Consider the following 27,442-nt stretch of genomic DNA (forward strand, 5'->3'; position numbering starts at 1 on the left):
TAAATTTATGTCCAGAATAGGAGGCTCCTGTAATTTCTGGAGCATGTTTTTGTGTATTTGTGTCCACTGGATTCATCTCGAAGGCCTTTTGTACAAACTAATGCAATTCAAAAGATAAGAAAATCAGCTTAATTCAACCTCCCCCACCGCCACCAGCAACACTACTACCACCGTTAACAACACACCTTATAAGTTACTCTTTGTGAGAGTACTGCTTTGAAAACAATTATTCACTGTGGATATTGCATACAATTCATAAACAAAGCTACAACTCTAATACTTGTGTTCTATATATACCTCGTTGTTAAATCCTGCAGAAGATAAACAATTGATGAGTGAGAGATGTTAGAACTGAGTGAAGTTACTATCAACGGGGGTAATTTCTCTTTGGTCTTTGAGCATCATTTTACTTAGAAGGGTGCCTAGATTCAGACATGGGGGAAAAATGTGGAGGAAAAAATAAGAAGCCTTGACTAAACACATGTTAAGTGTCTTTGTATGATTAGGTTCAGGAACTCTGCCAGGAGAAAACTTTGTGTACGATCTCATCTGATTTTAGTTACATGTCAAAAAAGAAGCGAGACAAAAATACCTTACTGATCAGACGCTGTCTTTTTAAGTTTAGTAGAAAAAAAACATGTTCACTCCTTTAATAAGTACAAATAAACAAGACTGATGAGGTGAACAAAAATCAATACACAGATTCCAAACATTTTACAACTGTTTATTTTCAGTTCAAACATGATTGATGTCAATTAGATGCAGATCTGTCTGGTGAGTCTCATGAAATCCAGCATGTCAGATAATCACCTTCCAGGGAACTCTGAAAATGTAGCACTCTGCTTTAACTTATCTTTTCTCTGAGTCCTCAAATTCCACACATTCTTTAAAATTATTGTTTTATATTTATCACAACTATTTTTCCATTTTTGTCAGTGGTAATGTTTTACTAAGTACAGGGTTAATATTGTTGATGTTATGGATATTTATGACCACTGGTACATTTTAATCCTCGTTTGTGTGAGAACTTTTTTTAAGTACTATGGAAAACCTTTCAGAATGAGAAATGCACAATATGCCATTTAAAATAGAATCCTTAGCTAGAGAAATATATGAATATATTGATTTATAGACTAAAAAAGACGACTAGGTTGTAACAGACATTACTAACTAGAAAGAAAAGGAGCTTTTAGACAATCTTCTAAAAATGATAAACAAAATAGAGCCTTTCTGACTTGCTCTGTAATGAGACCAATCCACTTTTTATAATCATAAAGAAATATATTTGCTTTGTTATGTTTTACATGTGAACTAGCAACTCATAATTCTTTTAGAAATTTATACCTTTTATTAGCAGAAACTGAATCTTTTCTTGCTGTGACTAGGCACTGTATCAGAGCTAAAGGAAAGCAAACAGGAGCTTGTTCTGCAGCACAGTCAAGCTCTGCATGTAAACTTTCCTGACACGTAAATGAAAATAATACAAAGTTAAATCAGTGTCAAATGGTAAATCTGTGGCGATTGTCAAAATCAACAAAAACACGGAGTGGCTAAAGGATATATGTGTGCTTACTTGACCAACAAAAACAAACACACAGACACACAAACACACTCCGCCCATCATTCACTGTTTGAACTGTCAGATAACATTATTTCTCCAATGACACACAGGGTTTCATTCGCTATGCATAAGGTCAATGAATATTAGCTTCATTTACACTTGGCTGAGAATCTGTTGGTGTCAACAGTAGAGGCTCAGCTCCTCCACTGAACAGGGTTAGAATCTGACAGAAAGCTGCCACTGAAGAAGATGGATGATCTTCCTTGATGACCCTGCTCCCCTAAAGTGTCATAGTTTGGGCCTCTTTCTATCTCTACAACAAAAGCCCCTCTCTGAGCGTCCCAGTGGCCTTCAGCTTTATTGGGGCTAACAGGTCCAGACATCTCATCGATTGAATTCTCTACCTTTTAAACACAAGAGCTTGCCCTTTTTGGCTAGCTAAATCTTGGCACAGATGTCTTTTTTTGTAATTGCATCTCTGCTGTCTATTGGAAAGGATGCAATTGGACAGGCAAACATCATGTTAGCACAGAACATGCTGAACTATTTATCTCAGTTTCCCAATGTCATTTTAAGGAAAGTGATATGTCATTTGTCCGTAGAAATTAACCCTTAGATAATCTCATAGTATACTTCTAAATGGAAAATCAAATATCATATTATTTTGGTGACTAATTAGTATATAAAATAATAAGTTATGAAGAACTACTCAGTAGGTAGGAAAAAAGTGCTTCCCAGTCACTTTATATAAGTAGTCATTGACAACCATATTTTAAAATGTATGTACCTGAAAATACTCTATATAATTTTCAGAACTCCGTTTTATACTAGAGGCTGACAATGTGAAACATGGCCTTCCCTGACAAAAAATACATAAAAATATTTAATACCTAACAAAAATGCTATAATGATATAATAAATTATACGCTGCCTTTCCATACTGGCTGTGAGCTATTTTAACATGTTGAAGATTTGTTACTGATATTTGAATAATTTGAAAGAAATTACCCAGCCTCAAATTCAAATGCTCAAAAATGCATATGCTAAAATGATTAAAAGTTCATACAAATACATCTACATGTAACACGTTTTACAAAAAATGACTATTTTGAGTATTTATGGATTTATAATTCAGAAGATCTAAAATATTATAATACATAACTGTCAACATTATTTATTCCATGCAAACCATAATTTAACGTATCTGCATATGTGGAATTGCAGAGTTAGCTAATAAATATATATATATATAAAATATACCAATATTTAGTACTAAAAAAGAGAATTAAAAATAAAAGTAAATTTCACTATAAATAAAGATAAGGATGCACCAGTTCCAACTCTGGTTAACCATTTTGTTAAACTGCAGACAAAATATAATGTGATCATTTTCCTGTACTTTGAAACAAAAACTATTAAGCCTATATGAAAAGATTCCGAAATGCTGCATATTACTTTTTAGTATTAGTGCTTTCATTAAAATTGGTAAAATTAACAAATTATAGTTGAAAATAACTATCAATTAAAATTTCTGCAGCCAAATATTTTCTAGATATATTAACAACTATCATTAAAAGAAACATAATTATTAGAGTTGAGAAATCCATGAAGAAACATACAATGTTGATATCCATTCAAGGATAAATTCAAGAATACAGTTCTCTTTTATTTTTAATATCATATTGACTGTACTTCAATGAATCAACTTTTATTCTCTCAAGTAAACAGCATTTCCCTAAGAAGAATTCTGATAATTTCAGGAATGCAAATGCAAAGCAACTATCAATTTTTATTTATTTAATTTTATTTATTTATTTCTATAAAACAGAATGATCAAAATCAAAATTATTCCTCTAAGATGTGAACCAAAAGACCAGAAATCTGCATTCTTTTTAAAAATCAAACCAGTTATTACTGTTATTTGATAACTATGTGCTTAAAATCTAAAATTAATCTTAAAAATCAAATAAGTTCTGGATATTATGCAATGTTTTTAAAAAATACAGAAAACTACCAACAAGGTTCCTGACAGCCAATGTGGATCCAGGATGGTTTTATGTGTTCAACTGACCTAAGCAGTCTGCCCATGCAGCTTCTCAGGGGCATGTCCATCAATCAATGTCAATGTTCCATCAGACTCCACTCTGACTGCAAGTGACAGTTATCTATTGACATTAATGAATAATAAATAACCATGCCCTTTAGGTTTACACAAATAAAACGCGCATTATTTTCCGTGTAGATTAGCCTATATGCAAAAGCAGGCTTGGTTTTTTTGTTTCTTGTTTGTTTGTTTCCATCTGATACATTAGGAAATGGAAAAAAAAAAAGTGGCTGTAATAAAAGATGTGCCTCTGGTATACATTAGCGTTTTGTTTTTCAAAAGTCAACCTTGTCTCAACTTGTATTATATAAGCTTAAATGAGCTGTATTCACAGGCTCCTGAATATTTATGCTGTCTTTTACAGACCTAACACATAGTTTGTTGTCTATGTGATCCAGGATATAATGACAGAAAATCCTTAAAAAACTAAAGATAAGAAGAAGTTGTGTCAGTATCCCAACCTCACTCCTCTTTCATATTCACCCTCCATCTACCTTCCTGGCCGGAAAAACTACTTAAATTATTACTACACTCTCCTTTGTTGTTAAGTATCCACGTTTCTAACTTAGATTTAAACATACCATAATAGAAATTGTTACAGCTTTTTGAAAAAATAGGGATGAAGAACTCTGATTAGACTGACTAGGTCTTCATACACACATCTTGACTGAATTCCTTTATGGGATTGACTAACAGTGGGGACTCTAGAATTATGCAGTCACAGGCCAAATGTTACCAAAGGGACTATAACCTTCAACATTGACAAAACTGTCGTTTATTTTCTTAGCTCAATACAAACAAGTTGGAATTCAAATTATGAAAGTTTTTCCACATATTATGATTTGTGATTTTTATTTTTAAATTTACCATTTTACCTTTCCATTATGAAATTCTTTCCTTAGCTTAATATTAAAAGTTTAATTTTATAAAATTTTGTAAATAACGAACATTCTCAATGATTTGGAGAGGTAAAAGCTAGATTACCTGTTATATCTAATTAAGAAATCTACCAGAAATGTAAAAGGATGGATTATAGTTCAAAACAGAGAGATATGCCATCATTAGATCAAATGAGTAATAGTTATCAATAAGGTTCAATCTTTTTATTAATTGACAATTAATATGTATAACAATGAATTACAATATGTAAAATCACTGTCACATAAGGAAGGCAAAAGGGCAAAATGTTGCAAGCTAAATACTTATATTTCAATAAATAAAGACACAGAGTGGGGAAGGAAGATACTTTCACAATTTTAATCCACTTAATAGATGGGAAGGTATGTTCTAAAAAGTTTTAAACCAGGGAATAGTGTAGAATTTTCTGAAAGGTAAATAAAAAGCTATTGCCACAGTCTACGACATTATAGGAAAAGATGCAGGAAAAAAAAAGAATAGGAGGATGAAACCAGAGCGAGCAAGGATGGGAAAGAACATCCACTTTACCACACTGAAGGATGAAGTACATTAGAAAGAAGGATGACTACACATCCAGTGATGGCCTGGTGAATAATCTTGAAAATCAATGAGAGAGCTGTTTGAATCTGAAGTGAGTAGCAATGTTGTCTTGTTGGACAAATTTACAAAGGGGTAAAATGATCAAACCATTCAATTCAGCTTTGAAAAACACAGTTCTCTCTCATACATGTCTGTGCAGAATAAACATTAGATGCAGCAAGAAGCATGGCCAAATAGTAAACTTAAAAAGTTCCTGTCCAGATTTCCTTTGCAAAATAAAATACTGTCTCAACAAAATAAGTCACACGCTTTCCCAGCTCCAGCTCACAACTCGAGTATCTAAGCATAGCATGTGCTAATTTTAAAGGTCAGTTTGAGAAAGAGATTTTGCAGAAAGCTGACTGTCCCTCTGCCCTTGCAGGGACCAAGGGACTAAAGTCTGCAGGTTTCTCAGAAGACATCTAGTCACAAACCTCAAGGTTAAACAGCAGAGTTTCTGTTCCGTCCAAAATCCTAGGTTTCTGATAATGTAAGAGGTGTTCAATGTTCTCATTTTAAAATACATTTACTTATATACTACAGTTACAATATCCAAAACATGCTAATTGTGCAAATTCACCTTTTTTAGGATCTGCTAAAATATTACAAGAATTAAAACAAAATGAAATTTACTTTCTCTTATGGTATAGGAAACCTAAATAATCTTCTTGAAAATAAAGAAGCAAATGTCTGTTTATAAATTATTTTCTTTGTGAAGCAAAATTTAGAGACATTACTGAGGTAGCTTTATTTTGTTTTGCTTTTTCTTTTTCAAACATGCAATAATCCAAGAATATCCTATACGAGTTCTCAGCCTCTTTGTAATTGTCAGTTGAGATTTCCACAGAGAAAAAAATCTTAACTATTCAGCACTTACAAATTAAGAGATTAGTGTACAGCAATTTAGAAATCTAAAAATGGGTCAAGGAAAAAAATTAAGTTAATTTTTTTGTTCCATTATGTTATGTTTCCCCTCTTGGTGGGAGTAGAGGTGGGCAGTGTGTGTGTGTGTGTGTATGTGTGTGTACATATGTGTGTATATATGTATACACATATGTGTGTGTATGTACGTGTTGTACGTGCGTGATGCTGAAGTGGAAAAAAACTGAAAAGAGTAAGTTCTGATTTTACTTTGGGATCTGTTATGGATGAACCATTAGAACTATAAACGAGGTCTGTAGTTGTCCCATGTATTAAAAAAAATACAAAAAAACCAACCTTCTACTTTGTCTTCGATAATCTCTAAGGTACATTCAGTCTCCAAGAATTTATGATTCTAAGTGTCTTGGAAAAGATTATATCCTAAGGAGAACAAGAATGCCCACAGAACATTTGTGCTATAATGAATTTATATATTTGAGTGTGTAAGATGAGTATTTCACATCTCTTTTCAAGGATAAAACTACTTTACAGGAAAATGTCAACTAAAATAGCAACACTATGTAGTATAAGTTATTTTGCCTGTTGAAAGTAGAAGATACAAAGAAACACTTTTAAAATCAATTAATTTTATTTATTTAACCCATCTCCTAGTTTAAATGAATGTCATTAATAAAGGTCATTAGATAAGTTAATGCCATTAGGTGTCACTGTCTACACGGGAACTAGTTTAGCTAATGGTAAAATACTATTAAAATAAGCATAGAACTTAAAAATCACTGGAAAATATAGATTAGTATAGTGAACTTACTAATATTCACTTTATTTTTCTCAGAATAAGCTTTTATTTATGTAGTGATTCTTTAGATGTATTCTACCCCTCCACACCTATCCACTCCCACTCTTAATCCTTCTCTTCTAGAAAGAATGATCTTCTTAAAAAGCAGAGTAGGTAATATTAACCTAACAGATTCATGACCAACGTTAATAAATGATAAATGCAGGATATGTAGTTAATAATTATATCTGATCAATATTAGACTTTATTAATAAAAGCATCACAGTGCTTCCTTCTCTAGATCTAGGCTTTCCATAAAAGCCTGTAGTTCAGCGTTAATGGCTTCAGCGCAGGTCTGAGGCTGACACCACCATGGGTGAGGGACTAAATTAGGTGTTAATTGGGTAACACCTGAAACAAAATGTAAAACACAGTATGTGTCCTTTCAAAGCCTCTTGATTTTCGAATACATTGGAAGCAAGAGATAATATAATGATCAACAGGAAATAACGTAAATGAGTCAAAAGAAAAAATTCAGAATCCACTGTACATAAAATGTAACCATTAAGAAATTTTCAAACTACTATACCGGGATGTGTTTTCCTTGGTTTTCTATGTCATTCATTGACCCCAGACTAAACACAGTAAACTAAATAATAAGCCTTCCATACTTCTTCATAAAAACCACAGAATTTGGGAGAAATAATGCACATTTATTTGAATTAATGCATGTATTATTCTGGATTCTGGTGAAATGCTGTTATTTGGGATTAATACTTGATGTATACCCACAGATTCTATAACTATTATCAAAGTTGATATCACAGGTAGAAAAGAAAAAATAATGTCCACAACTCATTAATTTGACCAAAACTCAAAGTTGAATTGTTTTTGTTACTACATTTTTAAAACCTCAAATTATATGTACATGTGACCTTTTACTTCCGAGATATTAACACTACATAAATATCCTAATGAAGACACACTTCCATAAAACCAAAGTTGTGAGCTATTTTGCAGAGGATGAGATAAGTTAAATTCACTTAAATGTGAAGAAAGTTGAAATAAAAGGATATTCTGAAATTTTCCTCTCTGACTCATGCGTCAAATCTTTATGCACGTAGAGAAAAATATCAATTATATAGCTGGGTTTAATTTCTCCTGTGAAAATAATAATATTCCTTGCACAAAATAACTATATTATACACAATATATCACAAATATAATCTTTCATATATTAGTGATAATTTTCTTAGAGGAAATGGCTAGAAGTTAGATTTAAAAAATCAAATTAAATGCAGAATTTTAAGGTATCACTGATTTGTATTATGACATTCCTACCAAAAATTGATGCCAGTTTAAACTTCCACTGGAAGTATAAAAGAGTGACCATATACTTGCCAAAGTTAGGAAAATTGCAAACATTTTGAAGTCATATACTGAGCTTATAAATCATAGAAAGTTAAGTCAGACACATTAATTTCTTATTTCTTTCCTCTTTCCTTATATTTTTCCCTCATTCTCATCAGATCTCCCTTCCTCCTGTCCTTCTTTATTGAATAGTTACCATGTTCAGTGCACTGTGGGAACATACAAAGATGATCGAAGATGAGTAAAAAGCAGTGTAATTTAAACGACGTCTACAATGTTCCAGCAGGAAATTGTGATATGATTCTAATTTAAGTATCGCAACAATCCTTCTCAATATTTTTTAAAGGAATTATGAGCAAATATATCTTTAAAAGACATAAGAAATTGATAACAGTAGTTGTTCCTGAGAAAAGGTACTGGGGGACTGGAGCACAGGAATGGCACTTGTTCCAGGTCTGCACATGTTAGCTATTCAAAAATGTCTTAAAACAGGTATTATGAGCTTCTGAAAGTGAATAATTTAAAGAGTATAAAAAATTGTAATGTAATGTAGTTATAACTCAAATAGAAGAAATACATTAGGACACGAAACTGAATTTACATAATTTCTGATTTACAGCACAGAGTGTAATATTAGCTGAGGGACTGAATTCTCAGGTTTTGTTTCTTTCTATTATATTTTTTGCAATTCAAGATAATATTTACAACATACAATTTGGAAGGAAAACAATACAATCTTGTAACAAAAGTCACTTTCCCATTTAATATAAACACAAATATACTTCAAGCCCATCTTATTTTAGAAAATGTTGTCAGGCTCTTGGAACTCTCTCTTCTCAAGACACAGATATTAGCAAAGAGCGTGAAATGACTTTCATTTCCTTAGTGGAAGGAGATAGAAATTAAAAAGAAAGACACACAAAGACAGTGATAAACAGAATGGGAATATGACAATGAATAAATATAAATAGTTCTATTATTTTCATAGAAATAAATTCCTCCTATCTGGAACAGACTCCTGTCCATGTTTGCTGATTATTAGCATATCATCTTGCTATATGCTACAAGGAAAATGAAATATAATAAAAGGTTGTTATACTCACAAAGTTTAAGACTAGCCATAGAGACTAGGCATACAAAACAAGAAATTAAATAGTGATATGAATTAGAAATAAGAAAAGATTTGTCTTGAAGTGGGTAGTATCTGATTACATCTTTAAGAAATGTGATAAACATTTATTGGAAGACTGAAGTGGTACAAGGACTGTGTTAAGTATGCGTAGGTAGAAAAATGTAACTTTGGGTTGCTAAGAAGCTTAGAGGCTGTAAAAGGAAATTACAAATTAAAATCTAATTTTACAGACTAAAATCAGATAGCATATGATGATTCCCATAGGGAAAGGGCAAAGTATTTATAAGTATCTACAAGGAGAGACCATCTAACAGGGTATAAGTGGCATTTAATTTGAAACTGTAAGGAAAGACAAAATTTCAACAGCGTGAGATAGGCTAGGCAGCATTGCGGGTAGAAAACAGCAAGGTATGGGTGGGAAGAACAGGAGAGAGTACTGCCAGGAACTACCATCAGAATCTGGAAGAAAGAGGCCACTGAAGAAATTAGGGATGTGCAGGATTCAGGCACAAGAGGTAACTGGGAGGGATTATGACGATTTTTGTTTTTCCACTTATTTGCGGCCAAATGTTAAGTAATAGGGCATCATAAAAACATCTATGGGTGTGCTTAAGGTAGAATGAGAGAGCAGTGCCAGGCCAGGGAACAGGGGCTTCAGGTATGATAAATATGGGACTGAAAGTCAGAAAAGATGATTAAGGTCAAGTTGGAGGGATTTCAGTGCCAGCCTAAAAATATGGAATTTTTATTAGTAATTAGAAGCCTGAAGCTCTCTGAATAATAGTGTGATTCTATCTACATTGTGTTTTACAAAGAGTATTCTGACTGCCATATGAAGAAAGAACTGGAATAGGAAAGAGCATGGCAAAGCAGATGAAATATTCAGGATGCTGGGAAAGACAGAGGTATAAGTATTTTGAAATTATTATAAATGAAAGAAAATGTTCAGATTTGAATCACCTTTCAAGATATCCTGAAAGAAAGTTTATTTTTATTAAAAAAGCTTTGAGATAAATAAAACATTCATCTATAAAGACGTGGGCCACTGTATTTACTGGTCAGGTCTAAGGATTCTGGAGCCAGAACGCCTTGACTAAACAGAAGTCTGCCACTCTCTCTGTGACTGTGGGTGCTTAACCCACCCCTCACTGTTCCTCAGTTTCCTTACATAAAAAAGTGTGTGTGTATATATATATATATATGTATATATATACATATCTCATACATATAAATATAATTTAATATATATAAGTAATGCAGAACTTCAGGAAAAGTTTTTTTTTTTTTTCTCCTTTTAACTGGGTTATAATAGTGCCTACCTCCTAGATTAAATGAGTTAGTCCTCTCTCCCTGGCAAGCTCTGGTGGTCTAGTGGTTAAGATTCGGTGCTCTCACCACCACAGCTTGGGTTCCTTTCCCAGCAAAGGACTCAAACCATCCGCCTGTCAGTTGTCATACTGTGGCAGCTGCGTGTGGCTGTGATACTGAAAGTTATGCCACCAAGATTTCAAATACCAGCAGGGTCACCCATGGTGGATAGGTTTCAGAGGAGCTTCCAGACTAAGACAGACTAGGAAGAAAGATCTGGCCACCGACTTCTGAAAAAATAAGCCATGAAAACTGTATGAATAGCAGTGGAGCATGGTCTAATAAAGCGCCGAAAGGTGAGAGGATGGCATGAAAAGACCAGGCAGAGTTCTGCTCTGCTGTGCACAGGGTGGCTAGGAGTCGGAATCGACTTGATGGCACTCACAACAAAACCTCTCTCTCTAAGAGTAAACGAATTAATACACGTGAAGCACTTAAAATAGTTCTTGCCATCTATTAATAACTGAAAAACATACAAAATGTACCATCTATTTTTATGTAATGTCTTGAATCTATGCCCGTACTCAATAATTTAAACTATATCTGTCACCTATTACTCCTCTATCACCCAAGTTCTGCATTTTATACAGAAGCTAACTTAATTTAAATATGCATATTTTTTAGATACAGTTCAAGTTGTCTTTGTATGAGCTACCAGATTACATGTAACTTATAATTATACTGTTAAAAAAAAGTCAATGCTCAAGATATTTTAAAAACATGGAGAACAAAAGATCACCCACGATCTTACCACTCTGACACATTCATTGTCATATTTATGCTCCCATTTCTTCTTTTCCCTATGCATATTTTCCATAATTCTAAATATCAGTGTATACATTTTATTCTTTAGTTTTTCATTCAAAATTGTTAATAGAACAATTCAAAATTCCTATTTTGCTTTGTTGATACTTTAAGGACTAAGTTCAATCAAAGTGATGTACTTAATTTTGGACATTTAGGTTATTCCCAATATTTCAAATTATACACATTGCTGGGGGGAAAAAGTTATGTCAAAAGTCCTTGTTTTACTGAAATACCTCCTTAGGTAAAATACCAAGGATGAGATTACTAACTTAAAGGATATTTAACTAGCTGTGGCCTATGAGATATATGCTCATTCACTCACTGCCAGGAGATTTCTTTACCTAGCAAACTCCTTGTTGCATTATTAATAATTAGATAATAGCAAGCATTCATTGATTATTTGCTATGTCCCAGATACTATTCTTAGGGTTTTGACATGCATTATTTCATTCAATTCTGACAAGAACCCTATGAGGGAGGTACTATTTTTATTAGTCCCATTTTATACTTAAGGAAATTCAGGCTTAGGGAGATTGTCCCAGTTATTGCACCTGATTTGTTGTGAAGCCAGAATTTCAAAACTCTGTGACTCTAGCATCTGAGCTATTAACCGTGTAGTGTATCTTACATTTCTGTATATATTTGATTATAAATACTATCTATTATAAAGACTCATTTGTTATCATGAAAAGTGACAGTATAAATTATATGCTACTTTTCTGTGGAAAAAAACATGGCTTTCAAAAATCTAATCAACAAACACATATTTTAATATTATTAATGCTATAGAATTGAATGAATATTTTAATTTATTGAATTGTACATATTATATATCCATAAATTATACATTTTTAAAATAATGACAGACGTGTTCACTTATTGATAGAAAATACTAAGAATCAACTATTAGGCAAATTACATATATTGAACATTAGAAACCTATGATTATTTGGATTCCCCTTTTCATGAAATCATCAAAAAAGGAATTTCTAAATCTTTGTCTTAATTCAGAAAATTAAAGTTAAGGAATATAAATACATCTCTATGTTTTAATATATGTGCTTGTAAACTGCATTACATCCTTGGGTTTTTCACAATTATAGCAACCACATATTTTATCATCCAAATCAGAAGACTTTGAAAGCAAAAAGAGGCAGTATTAGTAAGTACAACCATTGTCCCAGGCAAACTAGGTGTATGATCATCCTACTTAGAATAAAGTTTTATCAGGCCTTCAGTGCTAAAATCCACTGGTTGATGTCCAGGACAAATTTTAGGAAGCAGTGTGGTGTAGTGGTGAATACAGATTCGAACTGGTAAAGAGGATCCTGGATTCTCATCCAATTTTGTTACTTATTAATATCCCTGAGCTTCAGTTTCTTCATATGTTAAAAGTGAGAAAGAAAACAATACCTTTCACCCCTTAGTGATGTGGTAAGGACTAAATGAGAAAATGAACATGATTGCTCAGTATAAACTGCAAATTAACTACACATGTCCAATTTATAATACCAAGCTCCCCACTTTGACAAATACTACTCTGCTTTTTAAATAGAAGCAAATTGTACAAAAGTTCCAAAAATTGCAAACTATATTTCAGAATACAATTTTATTAATCTTATGAAAGTATTTATATACGTAAAATATAATCTGCTCTCAATTTTTAAAATGACTACACTTTTACCTAAGAAAATATACTGGCTCATTTGCATAGAAGTTGCGATATAACTCATATGGTAAATTTCTTTAAAAGGACTTTTTGACAAAAAATGGATGCCAACAGTAATTATGTATTTTTAAATGACTGTAAAGAGATGTCTTCATCAAAGCACTAGATTAAAAGAATCAGACAGAAGTTCTCCACATAGTAGACTCAAGAAACATTTGGTTTTCAAAATCGGGTTATTTTTTTCAAAAATCACAAAGAAAAGAAAAGCTCTTACATCAACTGATGAAAACCGTGATCAGTTTCATAGTTGTTCATGTTTCAAATTATACTCTAACAAACATCACAATGGGCTGCCACTCTAGAGAGTGCCCAGATAAACTTGTCTTTAAGTAGCTGCCCACCCACATTTGGCTAGGGTCTCACTACCATCCTCTCCCAAACACTTCAGTTTTCTTCAATATGGGACTGGAATTTGTTTTCAAACTCTTAACAGGATCACTGAAAGGCAACAGGAGAAATACTATAAGGCCAGGCCTGGACTGATTCCAGAGGCAAGCACTCTCCCAGCCATGCGATGGAATTCTGCCAAGGAGGGAAGTGTTTTTGCAAAGGAACATAGTGCCATAGTTAAGTAGAAGGTATTCAGTTCCTTTGTCAACATCGCTAAAGTTAAAAATTAAGAAAGTCATGTGATAAAAAACTTACTTGACTTTCAACAATGTGCACATACTCTTTCATCTGAACCATAAAGAGGCATCTTGACTCCTTTAATCACGTTATTTCTTAATGAACTGTTACTATTAATACCTAATCCCACCTATTCCAATGTAGAATTAATGTAGATGACAGTGAAGTAATTTTACTTTAAGTACCTTCAAGTAGTTTGCAGGTGACAATAATTTTGTTACTCAAATGTGGTTCCAATTCTTAAAACCAAAATAGACGAATGTGGATAATTTTCATAGTACCACATTTAAAGAGATGATTTTGCTCATTTGGAAGAAATTGGAGTCTTCTCTTCACATTAAATATTTCTCTTTACCACAGTTAAAGACTGCTTTTCTAGGGGCTGGCCCAGTGGCATGCCCCGTGTCAGGGGCCCAGGGTTTGCAGACTTGGATCCCAGGAACGAATGTACATACTGCTCATCAAGCCATGCTATGGCAGCATCCCACATACAAAACAGAGGAAGATTGGCACAGATGTTAACTCAGGGACAATCTTTCTCACCAAAAACAAAAACCAAAAAAAAAAACTACTTTTCTTACTAAATTCTATACTTACAACATGGAACTTAAATACTTCTTGTTTGTTTTTCTTGACAAGTAAATGTGGAAATCATTTGAGTTAAATTATATAAAATAAAACAAAAAATACAATAATTTCCTTTAAAAATCTTTAAACCTTAAAAGAGCAAGATCTTTAATGTTATTTCCTACTCTTTTCTTAGACAAATTTAATTGTGAACTTTTATAAGTATTCCTGCTTTACTTTTTATGTTTTCCAATTTATGCGAAAGTTTTAAATTCCACTTTCACATCAATCAAAATCTGCAAACTACTGAAACTGCTGCTTTTACAGCTAAAGTGTAAGAGTACGTTCTTAAAATTTTCCTATAATAGTTACTGTTGAATCTACCATCATTTTGAAGTGACTGTTGTTAACTTCCAGTCAATAAGAACATTGTCTTTCACCGAATTGATTAGTTCACTAAGAATATTTCTATACTCACCCAGTGGAATAGCATTCTGCCTACTAAAAGTGATACATCTTCATCAGTTTTGATTTCCACATATATGGAACCTGCAGGATTTTTCACTCAATAAGAAATACTGCTAGTGAGCGACAGGGGAAGAGGTCAGGGGGTAGACAGGTTTGAGTCCTGCAGGGGGTGTCAGAGAAGGCTGCTATGGGGCCTGAACCTATAGTATCCCCATTGTTTGCTCATAGCTCACTTTACAATGTCAGCTGTGTCGTGGATGATATTTGACTGCTGCTTCGTAGGTACTTTATATGCTAGGGACCAGCTACAGGAAGTATTTAACTCTTCAACCAGGACAGAAAAATATATTTGCTCAATTACTCCATCTAAATAGCATATCCAATAGAAATATAATGTGAGCCACATATGCAATTTTTAAATTTCTAGTAGCCACATTAAAAAAGAGCAAAAAGAGACAATTGAAATTAATTTTAATATATATATATTATTTAACCCAATATATCTAAAGCATCTTTCTTTCAGTACGTAAGCAACATAGAAAAAATTACTAACAACGTATGTTACATTCTCTTTTTTTGCACTATGTCTTCAAAATCCAGTGTATAATTTATCCTTATAGCACATCTCAATTTAGAATAGCCTTTCTTCAGAACCTAGGAGCCACATGTGGCTACTGGCTACCATAGTGGACAACACAGATCTAAATATTTTTTTGATTATTATTTCTTTAAATAATTTCAATCTACTAGAATGAAAATTGTATGGGGAAGTGATGTGATTTATATACCAAAGTACTATGAGTAAGACAATTTCAGCAAGGAAACAGAGTAATATTTGCTAGAATCCTCCCTGCTTTGTGATGAAAACCAGGGAAATATTGTGCTGAAAGCCCAGGCTCTGACATCAGAATGCCCTGAGTTTGAATCTAAGCTAAGACAAATATTACTAAAGTAACTGCAAGCAAGCAATGTGCCCCTGATTGCCGCAATTTTTTATTCTGTAAAATAGAGATGATAATGATACCTACCTCATTAAGTGAACTGGTATACATAAAGCACGTGGAAGAGTATCTGCACATAGTAAGTTACCAAAAAGCCGTAGTATAATAATTATTGTTAGGGACAGCCCCCTCTAAATTAACTAGGATTTGCAAATATTAAATTTATGCTGCTGGCTTAGGAGTGCAAATACATAAAAGTTATTTTGGGGGATGTATTACGTTTTTTAAGTTATAAGTTAAAGGAGACAAAAGTAATATAACCTTATTATAAGATATTTTGCAAGATAGTCACAAACAGAAAAATATCTATCAATTTTGAAGGTCTATGTGAGATCATTTTAAATAGAAAAATACAGGCCAATGATTATTACCACATAATGCCATGTAAGAGAAAATCCAGTTTTATAAGACAAAGGAAAAGTTTCACTAATTCATATGCTATTATTGTTTCAAAACAAATAGAAAATGTCCAGCTGATGTATGAAGATAACTAAAACTTTACTTTGGCCCACTTTCACAACAATGAGGTCCACCAGAACATGACTTATCAGAGAAACACTCCTGTTATTACTCAGTCCAGAAAAGAAATATGGCTTTGGCAGAAGTAACCACACAGATTTATCAAGTGAAATATGATGAATTTGTGTCAAAGTTTTAGCATTTATAAAAAATCATTCCAAAGGTTTGTGCATGTATTTGTGTGTGCCCTGTCCCAGTAGAGCTCTTATTAGCAGCCCGCTTAATCTCCTTTTTTCTGCCACTCACAAGCCCAGACAATATGGGTTTCAAAAGAGGAGGAATCACATATCATTAAATCCTGATTAATGTCACCTCACTCTGTCCAGTCTCCTCTCTTAAATCTTATAACCCAATGTGCAACTGTTGACTTCTAGGTCAAGCGCAGGGCAAATTAAATTTTAGTAACAAATATCATTATCACCAATATTTATTGCATATGTTTAGTGCAGATATCACTGTGGGGAATCCTTGATAAGTCCCATAGCGACTTTGCCTAAGATCTACCGAATCAGGCTGCCGGTAGAGAGCACACTCCCTTGTTCAAATAATCATCATTACAATATCTCTGATACTGAAAAAAGCAAAAAATGCAAAGTGGAATTTTAACAGCACATGTTACTTACGTTCACAAGTGTCCCCTTTTTGCTGGTAGCCTGCTTTGCAGATACACTTTCCAATGGGCACTAACCATTCTCCTTCCGCACTGCAGTGCATCCTGGGGGAGTTTTCCGCCTCTTCCTCTGCACTGCTGACACATGTCCCTCGAACCTCGACTAAAGAGGAAAATTCTGAACCAGTCACTGTATCTGGAAAGATAGCTAAGTTCTCAATAATGGACCAGCACTTCTTGTAGTACACTTTGACAGAAACCAAAGCTATGCAAGCCCCTACATCCTGAAAGGCAAGATAGAATCCCTTTTTGGACAAAGGTCCAATCTCTCTCACCTCAGTGTTAAGCTTCATCTTTCTTTCCCCAAGGTCACCTTGGGTAAAACTTTCATCTGCAGCAATGGTGTCTATTTTTACATAGAGGTTCTCTCTTATATTCCTGCCAGTATCGTAGTCTGTTTCATAATAGTACAAATTAAAGGTTTCCTTGCAAGTTCCCAGTACTCCAGGAAGACTGTTACAATCCCTCAGGGTGAATTTCAATTCTACAAAAATCCTTTGTGCATTGCCTTTCGAAATCCAGTTAGTCCGCAGCCAGTTGTTTTGGTTGGGCTCCATGACCTGGCACACCTGGTATGTTCGTATCGGGGTGTAGTTCTCATCCAAACCACTAATTTCTTCCCACTGTAAAATTTAGAAAAGGTCATCAGTCACTCAGCAAAAAATAACATTTTGGTTTTGAAAGTGCATGAGGAATCTTTAGAACAGCACAAATGCATATCTTGGAAAGAGTTAGGTGGACTGCACCCCGGCAAACACTGTAACCTGAGAATACAGGATTCCCATTCAGCTACATCCTGATGGCGGAACATTATTTAGGTGGCTTGCATTGTTTCTCCATCCAACAAGTATTTCATTTTGTTTAATATTTGTTTGCTAGTATATCAGTGTTCCTTTTTACACATTTGCTTATGTCTATAGCCTCCATTGAGATTACAATTTTTACAGACTAAAGCACACAACACAATTACTTAAATTACCATTTAATGCATATACAGATGGGTACATGGCAGAATTTTTGATAACTCAGTTGATATTTTAAGTGTTGTCGTTCAACTTAGAGAGTACCTGAAAACAAAGGGAAGAGAATATCAAGAGTACTCTGAAATATAAAAGCATTTCACAACATGTAGATATTCATAATGTGAATTTTTTACAATCTTTTCAAAATAAGATATAAAGGAGTAACATTTTACAGAGCTATTTATTTATTGCAGTGTTATATATAATATTGTACATAAAGCCACATCATAAATAAATAGTTATAAAAGTATGATTCATCTTTACAAATAAATTGCTTTCAATAGACAAATGTACATGGCAAATTAGCATGTTGGGTCATATTTCAGTAACACGATGACAGGAAAAATATCAGATGTTTAAAAACGTCCATTCACATGCTGATACAATGAATACTACAGCAAACATATATTTTCACAAAAAAAGGAAAGTAAGTTTAGCAGACTTTGTAACAATTTAGAGATTATTAAACCGTGTATAATGTTACCTATCTCGCTCATTAGTAAATAAATTCATTTCACCCAAAAATAGCCTTAAAAACCTAAAATAACAGTTTATGTCCTTTCTTAACATTATTACAAAACTTTCTACTTTATATTTATGACATCTTAATAGTGAAATTGTCATCTATTATATTCATTTCCCCAATCTGAAGTGCCAAATATAAAAATATGTTAGTATTCAAGTCCAAAGTCACAGAGCATGCAATATTTAAATTAGTATTTCAAGAAAAGTAGATGGGAAAATAAACTAATAAGCATGTGATAATGAGTTTCATTTGTAAAACTCGATCAGAGAATCAATTTATCTACTTAGATTAGAAAACTAACAAGACTGACAAACAGCAATACACTATAATTCAGAAATTTCTTGTGATGTTATATGTTTGCTACAGTTTTATCATACATATCATCAAAGGTCCTCAAATGCAGCAAAGAACCCATTATCATGTTCAGCTTTTACTCAACACAACTTGAGTTTGTGAGTAGCTCACGATGTGCAAATTTTCCTTTGTTTCAGTTAGATGCTTATAATCTGTTTGAAGGGCACTTAGTCAACTATATCCGAATTCATCCATTTGGACAGATTTTAGTCACTTAATTAGACTGAAATTATTAAAGAAAATAAAACCAGTAATGGTATCTACCAAATACTCAAAAATTCCAAAGATAAATATGCTTTTAACAGTTCTCTAGTTAGAAAAAACCAAGGCTAATTATTGGAAAGGGACATATCTCAAGAATTTATTTTTCTAACTTCAAGAAGAATTACATTATTTTGTTCTATGTATTAAAAATCAATTTTACTACCTATGAAATCCAGTTAATTTTAATTTTTATTTAAAAATTTATTCCTGAGGGGAAAATTTCAAGACAACTATTGTAAAGATAACAAATAGTGAGACAACATAAATGCATTTAACCCAACTCTTGTTTTATTCTCTCTCTTTCTAAGAGACTGAAATCATTTCTACAAATGACACCACTGGGTAAGAAGTCTTAACTCAGATATTGTGCTTTTATGATATGCTTATAAAAATATTTTCTAGAAACTTGCATCTTATTAACATTTTATTTGCAGTTAGATATTTAACCACATATTGGCCAACACACTTCACATATGCAAAATATTGTCAATCATCATTTTCCAATATTATCTGTTGATTCCTACAGATTTGTAGAGTCAACTGTTAACTCAAGATACTTTGAACTCATAAAATGCCCATTTGAGTCCAAGATAAGATGACAGTCATAATTTATCATTCTGTGGATTACATGGACGAAATACTGCAATCGTACATCAGTTTCCTTGTCCTTAGAGATAAAAACCATCCTCTATCTCTATTTGTTTTAATGGATGGATGGTAGAAAATGGACTACATCTGTCATTGGCAACAAAGGTGTTTCAGTTATCATTGTGAATGTCTTTCTATAATGTATACTATTTTACTCATGGAAACCATTCCACTTTCAAGAAAAGCATGACACTCATACCTCAAACTCAGTACACTTTTTATATCTAATCTGCAAAATACCTGTCAGTTTTTCATAATTTATTCTGACCAAGATAGATAACCACAATGCAATCTTAAGCAATCTCTCAAACATTAATTTAATGAAAAAATCTGAATATTTAAAATAGATTTGCGTTGTTCATATTGTACATTCTTAAACTGCCTTCCAGTTCAGACCATATTGCTTTTATGATGTTCTCATACTCAAAAATCCCTTCTAGACTTTCATTCTTCTCTTTGCAAAATTTGCTACACTTTTTATATCCTCACTCATACTTCATGCTCTTTCACTCCAGATTTCTTACTGTGCCGAAGATTAACTTAAGTAATAATGGGGTATATTCTCCTTTCTCAACGCCCTCTTCCTTAATAAGGGATGAAGTGTGTGCCCTCTCTCACAATTAAAATAAGACCTGAAGACATAGATACTGAACTAAATTTAAGTAGGCAACATATCTTTCCTGATATAGGAAACATAATGGTCAGAATTTTTTTAAGGTTTACTTATATTTTCATGGATTTTTATGGCACATCTTTCACTCATATTTACTGTAGCAGATTTTTACTGTAATATGTGCATGCTCTGCCATCACTTCTGATTAATAACAGCAGAGAGCATATGATATAAATTTGGAGAATCTAAATAATATTTTATAGCAAGTTTTATGCTAAAATATTGAGCCTCTTACATTTTTAGTCACCTTTTAAAGTATATTTTGAATGACATTAAAACTGTTTTTAAAAGAGGAAAACAGATTTCACACTGTTTTAAAGAACTACACACAACCTACCTGGCGATTATACTAAAGTATAAAGCAACTAAAAGGTTTAAGTGAGCTTGTGAAAGGAATGTTCCCTGTAATTAGCTAGCATTTATAGCCTGGAACCTGAGGTATGATTCCACTCACAATATGAACTCAAAAGATTATGGGTACAGAGATTTTTTTATCCATTTCCCCAAGTTCTAAATATACCCTTCCTACTCAAAGAACTCAATGTCTCATCACAGATACAACAAAATACTGAACAAGATATTTGGAATTAAAACAGTTTAAATGTGAAGAATGAGAATAATTTCATCGGGGAAGTGGGGAAAAGGTTTCGTTTCTTATTCTATACAATGAAGGGTAATATTTTATGAGGAGAAGTTCTTACCCCATTGGGCGGAGAGGAAATCCATTCCAACTCTGTTTGTTGTGCTTTAGAATCCAACAGTAGTACTGAAAAAGAAAGTTTTATTCCTGTTAGACGAAAAATTTAAACATATTTGTAAAAGTTATTAGGGTGAATCTAATTTTTTAAATAATTATTTTATGACAAGATACATAAACAGTTATTTATGCAAATGCATGGTGAAATGAATACCCACCTGAAACAAGTATATTGCACTTTCTCAGGGAGAAAAGATGCTAAAATATCAATATTACACTTGGTATTTTTTAATTAAAATATTAAATAAATCTAAAAACTCAAAGGTAGCATGAAAGAGAGGGTAAAAAATTGATATGTGATATATTGATCCTATAGTAATTATATATTATAAAGGATTTTTAAACCATTGAGCCCTTCAAACTTTGTCAAATATAATAACACGAACACAATATAGTGTAATTCCATAGTACTCTTGGGCCAGCCATTAATTTGCAATATTCTGCTAAAAGTATTTCCTAGTGCCTTTTGAGAATTGGAGGGTTTTTTCCCTAATTTTCCACACACAGTGTCTTCTCTTAAGACAAAACGAATACAATTAAAAACTGTATTATCCACCTTATCATGAGAAAAATAAACTGCCTATTATTTACAAAATATATTTCTGGGTTAGTCAAATATCTGTTTTCAATATTTCTATTTTTTAATTTCCAAATATTTCAAACTGTTAGCTAATTCTCAAAATGGTATATTTAAACTTTGACTTGACTTTTATAGTTTTATTCCACTTTTATGCTATCAAAAAGTACAATGCAACTCATTTAATATTTATATAAATGTAATAAATGCTCCTGATAGTATTAATGGAAGATAGTGCATTCAAATGTTATACATTAATATATATTATATTTCCAATTTGATATATTTTATTGCTTTTCAGGACAATTACGCTCCCAAAGCATTCACTCTACTCAAAGTGGTTTCAGAGTTTTAGAAAACTTAAGAGTTCAGAAAATTTAAACATATTTCTCTGACTCTACAGCATTTTAACAAATGAATCAATTTGTTCGGAAATAATAGTGAATATATTTTCAAGTATGTAAATATGCTTAGTATCCATCTCAGCAAAACGGTGTAATTTGGACTTAAATAAAATACATGCTTATATGAACTTTTAAATAATCACTAGAGGAAAAAACGTGTATTTGAAAGGTAATGAAAATTTGTTATGCTGAGAAAACCAAGGAACAGTTGATTATGTGTTCAACTTCTTCACCGTAGTCACGGTTATTCCCTATGACTAAATATAGATATAGAAACACTTTATTTTTGAACATGTTTTACACTTAAGACTTTCGAGGAGGCCACGACAGCACAAACCTTGGTCACAAACACTAGACTCCCTTTCAAATAAGGGGAAAAAAACACACTTTTAAAATATCAAGTTGCATTTCACACTTAGAACATGAATACATTGTTGGACTAATGAATTTATACGAAGTAATTTTTAAAGTTTATTTTGTTTCTGTACTCAGCAATTGAGAGGAAGCACAAGGAAACAACGTAGGCTACAAGTACGCTCCTTTTGAGATAATTTGTTTTATCATGTTTTTGCCTTTTGTACTGACAAGAGATAAGTGGCTTTGAAACCCAGGTGACCTTCTTGGGTCGTTTTTGAGAGTGAAATCAGCAATCTGATTACTGTTTATTGCCCTTCTGTTACCCATCAGCTCTACCTAGGGTGGGAGCCAGGGACCGCAGTTGGGCGGTGATGGCAAACGAGTTAAGAGAGAAACAAACTAACAGCAACTGGCCCGAGCATTTAATCGGAAGCAGCTCTAAAGCCATCAGCGGGTGTCCCTCCAGCCGTCTGCTCTCGGGAGAAAGCGCAAGTGCGCGCTCCTGCCTTCCCGCTCAGAGCACCGCGCGCCCGCCTCCCTCACGCCCGCGGAGGCGCAGCCCGGCGGCCGACCAGGACCGGGGCGCGCAGCCCGGGGCTCGGGGACCCGGCACCCTGCCGCGCGGGCCGGGCGGGGATGCGGGCGAGGGCGGATGCGGGGCGCGCCCCGACGGAGGCAGCCCAGGGCCCCGCGGGCGGCGGCGGCGGGGTCGGGGCGGGGCCGGCGGCGGGGCGGGGCGGGGGCTGCCAGACGGGCGCGCCCGCCGCGCCGAGCATCCATTATGCCTCCGCCAGACCTGGGCACTCCTGGGAGCCAGTGGCGCCCTCGCTCTACAAGGGAGCCGGGAGGAGAGAGGCTTTCGGGAAGCATCTCCTCCGAGGGAGCGGCGGCGACGCATTTACGAAGAGGAAAACTAGCAGCTGCAACTTCGCCTTCAAGCGTCACACTCGGACTTAGACGCGCGCTCCCAGCAGCGGGAACTGACCACCCCGAGTAAACGTGTACCGGGAAAGTGGAGGAGAGGGGGTCCCTCATCTTCCTCCAGCCACCGCCACCCACCGCGGGGGGCCAGGCACCTGCTCGAGCCGGTCCCCAGCGTCTGCCCTGGGTACCGCGCCGCTGCCTCGAGGCTTGCTCGCTCCCGGAACGGCAGCTCTGGATCGCCGCTGCGCGCGGGGACCGTCGCCACCGGGAAGCGGGGCGCCTTCCCCACTCCCGCCCCCCTTTAAAGATCTCACTTTTGCATTTAAAGAACTCGGCCTCTTAAAATCAGAATCCTCTCCACGTTTCTTGCACCCAGAAGAGAAAAGCGAGCGAGCGAAACCTGCTGGCTGCAGGAACCTCTCCCCCTAGTGATGCAGTTATTTATAGCTCAAACTCCAGCCCCGGTGTGCGGGAGCGGGCGCGCGGGGCTTCGCCGCGGTGGTGCAAACTTTTCCTCAGGTCCCGCTATTCCGATGCAATCAGTGCAAGGTTCTAGGATTGATTGTTCCTCATTGCTAATATCATGCGAGTAGAAAGGAGGTTTGGGGCGTGTAGGGGTCTGTGTTTCTAGCAGACGTTGGTTCATCTGCAAACGTGTAACCGACAGCCCCGAATCACGCTTTTCTCTGAATGGGTTCAGCGTCAACACAGGTTGCAGATGTGGAAACTGGGGTCAGAAGGTCAGGCTGGATCAAGGACTAGGACATGGCGTTGGGTTGGAGGGGTGGTGTGAGTGACCGAAGAGGGGTGCGCGAGGAGAATAAAGCAAAGCAGCGCTAAATCACTAAGTTTTCAAGGAGAAGTGAAGCGCGTGCGACATGTAACCTCCCCCCATCACCACCATGACCTAAATCTGATAACAGATTCCTCCATCCTCCACACTTCTGGAACCCATAATTATTGGCATTCTGCTTTTCAATATAGGAAAATCAACCTTAGACTAACAGCCTGGAAGATCTGGGGGGAGGCAGGGGGCGGGTAGATTGTGACTGCTCAGAAGCAAGACATTTCCATTGACAGGATTTATTTTTCCCCAGCTCCAACTACAGGCACCGAAGGGTATTTTACCTTCTGTCAATGGTTCAAAGGAGAAGAAAAAAAAATACCCATATACAAGCGTGTCTGGCTGCCCAAATGAAACCTGCTCTCATCAACCAGAACTCGCCCTCGGGGTCTGGGTCTTTCGCAAGGTTTGAGCACTCGGACTCCTCAACTGCCCGACCGTGGGGCCGATGCTTGGGGAGTGCTAGTCGCCCAGGCGGCATCTCCTTTGCAATCGCACGGCCCCAGCCCGCCCCCTGCCTCCGCGACCCTGCCGCGGCCGGCGGCCCCGCGCGCAGCGCGCGCTGAATGGAGCCGGCGCCGGCTGCGGGGCGCGCGCCGAGACCTCGCGGCCCCTCCGCCGCGTTATTGTTCCGCGCCGGCGGCCGAGCGCCAACCGCAGGCCCGCGCCTCCGCCTCCGACGCAGTGAGCACTTCATTAGGAACCCGAGCGATCGGAGCTCACCCGAGTCCCAGCCCCTCCGGGAAGGCTCCAGACTTCAGCCGCTCGCCAGCCGACTGGCCAGGACACTAGAGGCTGCACTCCCCAGTCTCCGAGCAACTCGGAACGTCGCTTACCCCACCGGAGGCGACCCCGAGAGGAGGAGGAGGAGAGGGCTAGAGGAGGACATCGGACCCGCCCAGGGTCCTAGAGATGAGCTCGCAGGCCGGCCCCCCCACCTCACCCCACCCCACTCCATCGCCCTCCGTTGCTGCTCACGCCCCCGGACTGCCCGCGCCAGAAATTTCGCTCCCGTCGGGCAGACGGCCCCGGGCGCGGGGCTGCGGGCGGCTCGGAGTAACCCCGCTTGCCGCCCACCAGGAGCGGCCAAAGCGGCGAGGGGGCGGGGAGCCGGCGGGGAGGGTCGCCCGGCTCCGGAGGCGCGGCCGGCAGCCCCGCGGACAAGCCGGCTCACGCAGGTAGACAGCTAAATAAATAAGTCGGAACAAACTTTGCTTCCCCATCACCTTACCTTCCTTTGCAGCTTGCGCGTCGCCGGTGTGTGCGAAGCGGAGCAGCGAGATGTAGCATAAAATAATCCACGAAGGGTGCCGAGTTTGAAAAACCATGGTGCATGAGCAGGTTTTATTTTAGATTTCAGTTGAGTCCTAGCTTTTTAAATGCTGTTTGCTCCGAAATGGGTTCTTTTTTATTGCGCTCCTCGCATCGATTCCCCGTCTCGATCTCCGGCCGGCTGCTCCACGTTTAGCTTTTTTATTTTTTTTTTCCCCCTCCTGTTCGTTCGCACCGTGTTTGCTGCCTGCAAGTCTCCGACTGCAGACCGGCCGCTTGCTCCACACTCCAATAATATCAATTAGGGGGGAGGGGGCGGGGCTCGGAGCCGAGAGCCTCCGCCACTCGGGCTGAGTGGCAGGCGCAGCCGGCCTGCCAGGCGGCGATTCCCAGGGCCGAGGGGCGGGTCCCGGAGAAACGGCCGCCCCGGCCGCGGGGGCGGGGTTCGGGGCGCGGGCCAATCGGCGGCGAGCGGAGTCAGGTTGCGGGTCCAGGATTCCCCCCAGGTTCCGGGCTCCGAGCTAAAGCTGGATGCTCTGGGAGGACGGACGTGGATGGCAGCCGAGGTGCGAGCTGCTGTGGGCACTTTGCTTGGAGCAAGTACAGCTTTCGTGGAGCAGAATCAATCCGAGAATAACGCTCCCAGCTCCCAGTCCTGTAGCTAGCGGTGCTCCTCGCTGTCTTTTAGAAACCAGAGGCAACGCAAGCCGTGCCTCGGCTACCGATCACGAAGCCAGGACAGTGAAATGAACTGTGCCTTTAAGTAAAGTGCCTTTTACTTTTTTGTTGTTACAACCTCCGCGGGTCGGGTAACTTTGTTCTTTTCCCTTCTTGAAGGGTTTCTCCTCTGTTTCTGTTACTCCCACGGCAGTCAGCTCTAGGCACCACCCAGCACAGTGCGTGGAAGAATAAAAGTAACTAAATGTATTATGTTCAAACAATGTTTCCAAGAGTTTGCAACAAGCTCTGGCAAAAGAAACAGAGGAAAAGGGAGTGGAGAAAGGAAGTCTTTTGTTTTATGTGCCTCCCTCACCCCCGCCCTATCATTTCACAATAGTTTGTTGAGTGAAGAACGACCAGAAGAGTGAACCTTCAGAAGGTTCCGTATCATTTTTCTTACAGGTTTATCATTTTCTGAGGTTTCCTGTGGATTGCCCCACTCTGTTTCACGTTTCGCTGCATAAATTACACTTAATTTTAAAGAATGCTATCACGCCTTGAATTCATAAAGCAAGACCTCCTTCGCAAATATTGACTACTTTCCAATAATTATTCGATAATTATCTTTCAAAGGGAACTTGAGAATAAAAAGTGTAAGCAACATCTCCAGTTGAATTCATCCAACTAAAATATCGCGGACCATGCGTAGAGTAATCCGTTTTCCGTTAGGCACTTTCAGACCCTGCAATTCAAGAGGTGGGTAACATAAGAGGAAGAACTTGAAGTTTAAAGCCTTAATTGCCAATGCATCTATTTCAAAGGTCACGCAGAGTAACAATCACATGGTTAATATCAGCTTCGTTTTCTTCTTGTCCTGTATTTCTTCTTAAAAAAAAATCTGTCATTGATGATTTGCCTTTATTTATGATAGGCACAAAGTTTGATCTCGTGTAAGACTCCAAACTTTTCCTATCCTTTCTTACTGGATATATAAAGTAAATCAAGTTGTTTCTGGTGTTTACAGCAAAGACTCCTGAGAGATGACAGATCTCCAGATTTTTACATTTTATCTTATGGTAAAT

General features: G+C 36.8%; 1 protein-coding gene across 6 annotated transcripts in view; it reads right to left on the minus strand.

Annotated features, from left to right (window-relative positions):
• The window catches only part of EPHA7 (EPH receptor A7), a 169,724-nt gene extending 143,169 nt beyond the window's left edge, over positions 1-26,555 (minus strand). For 4 of the 6 annotated variants that reach the window (XR_011521974.1, XM_070556690.1, XM_008521433.2 and 1 more), the window contains exons 1-3: positions 25,660-26,147; positions 21,267-21,331; positions 17,032-17,701 (exon numbers count right to left, since the gene is read on the minus strand). Coding sequence is in view for 4 of the 6 variants with exons in the window: in XM_070556690.1 (XP_070412791.1) it covers positions 17,032-17,701; positions 21,267-21,331; positions 25,660-25,756 (832 nt within the window). In the remaining 2 variants the exon portion in view is untranslated. Of the gene's footprint in view, positions 1-17,031; positions 17,702-21,266; positions 21,332-25,659 lie in introns of all 6 variants that reach the window. The other 2 variants (XR_011521973.1, XM_008521430.2) reach the window with 2 other exon arrangements.
• Between the last annotated feature and the right edge of the window lie 887 nt (positions 26,556-27,442).

Source organism: Equus przewalskii, chromosome 9, assembly GCF_037783145.1.
Source record: "Equus przewalskii isolate Varuska chromosome 9, EquPr2, whole genome shotgun sequence".
In the NCBI taxonomy this organism is placed as follows: domain Eukaryota; kingdom Metazoa; phylum Chordata; class Mammalia; order Perissodactyla; family Equidae; genus Equus; species Equus przewalskii.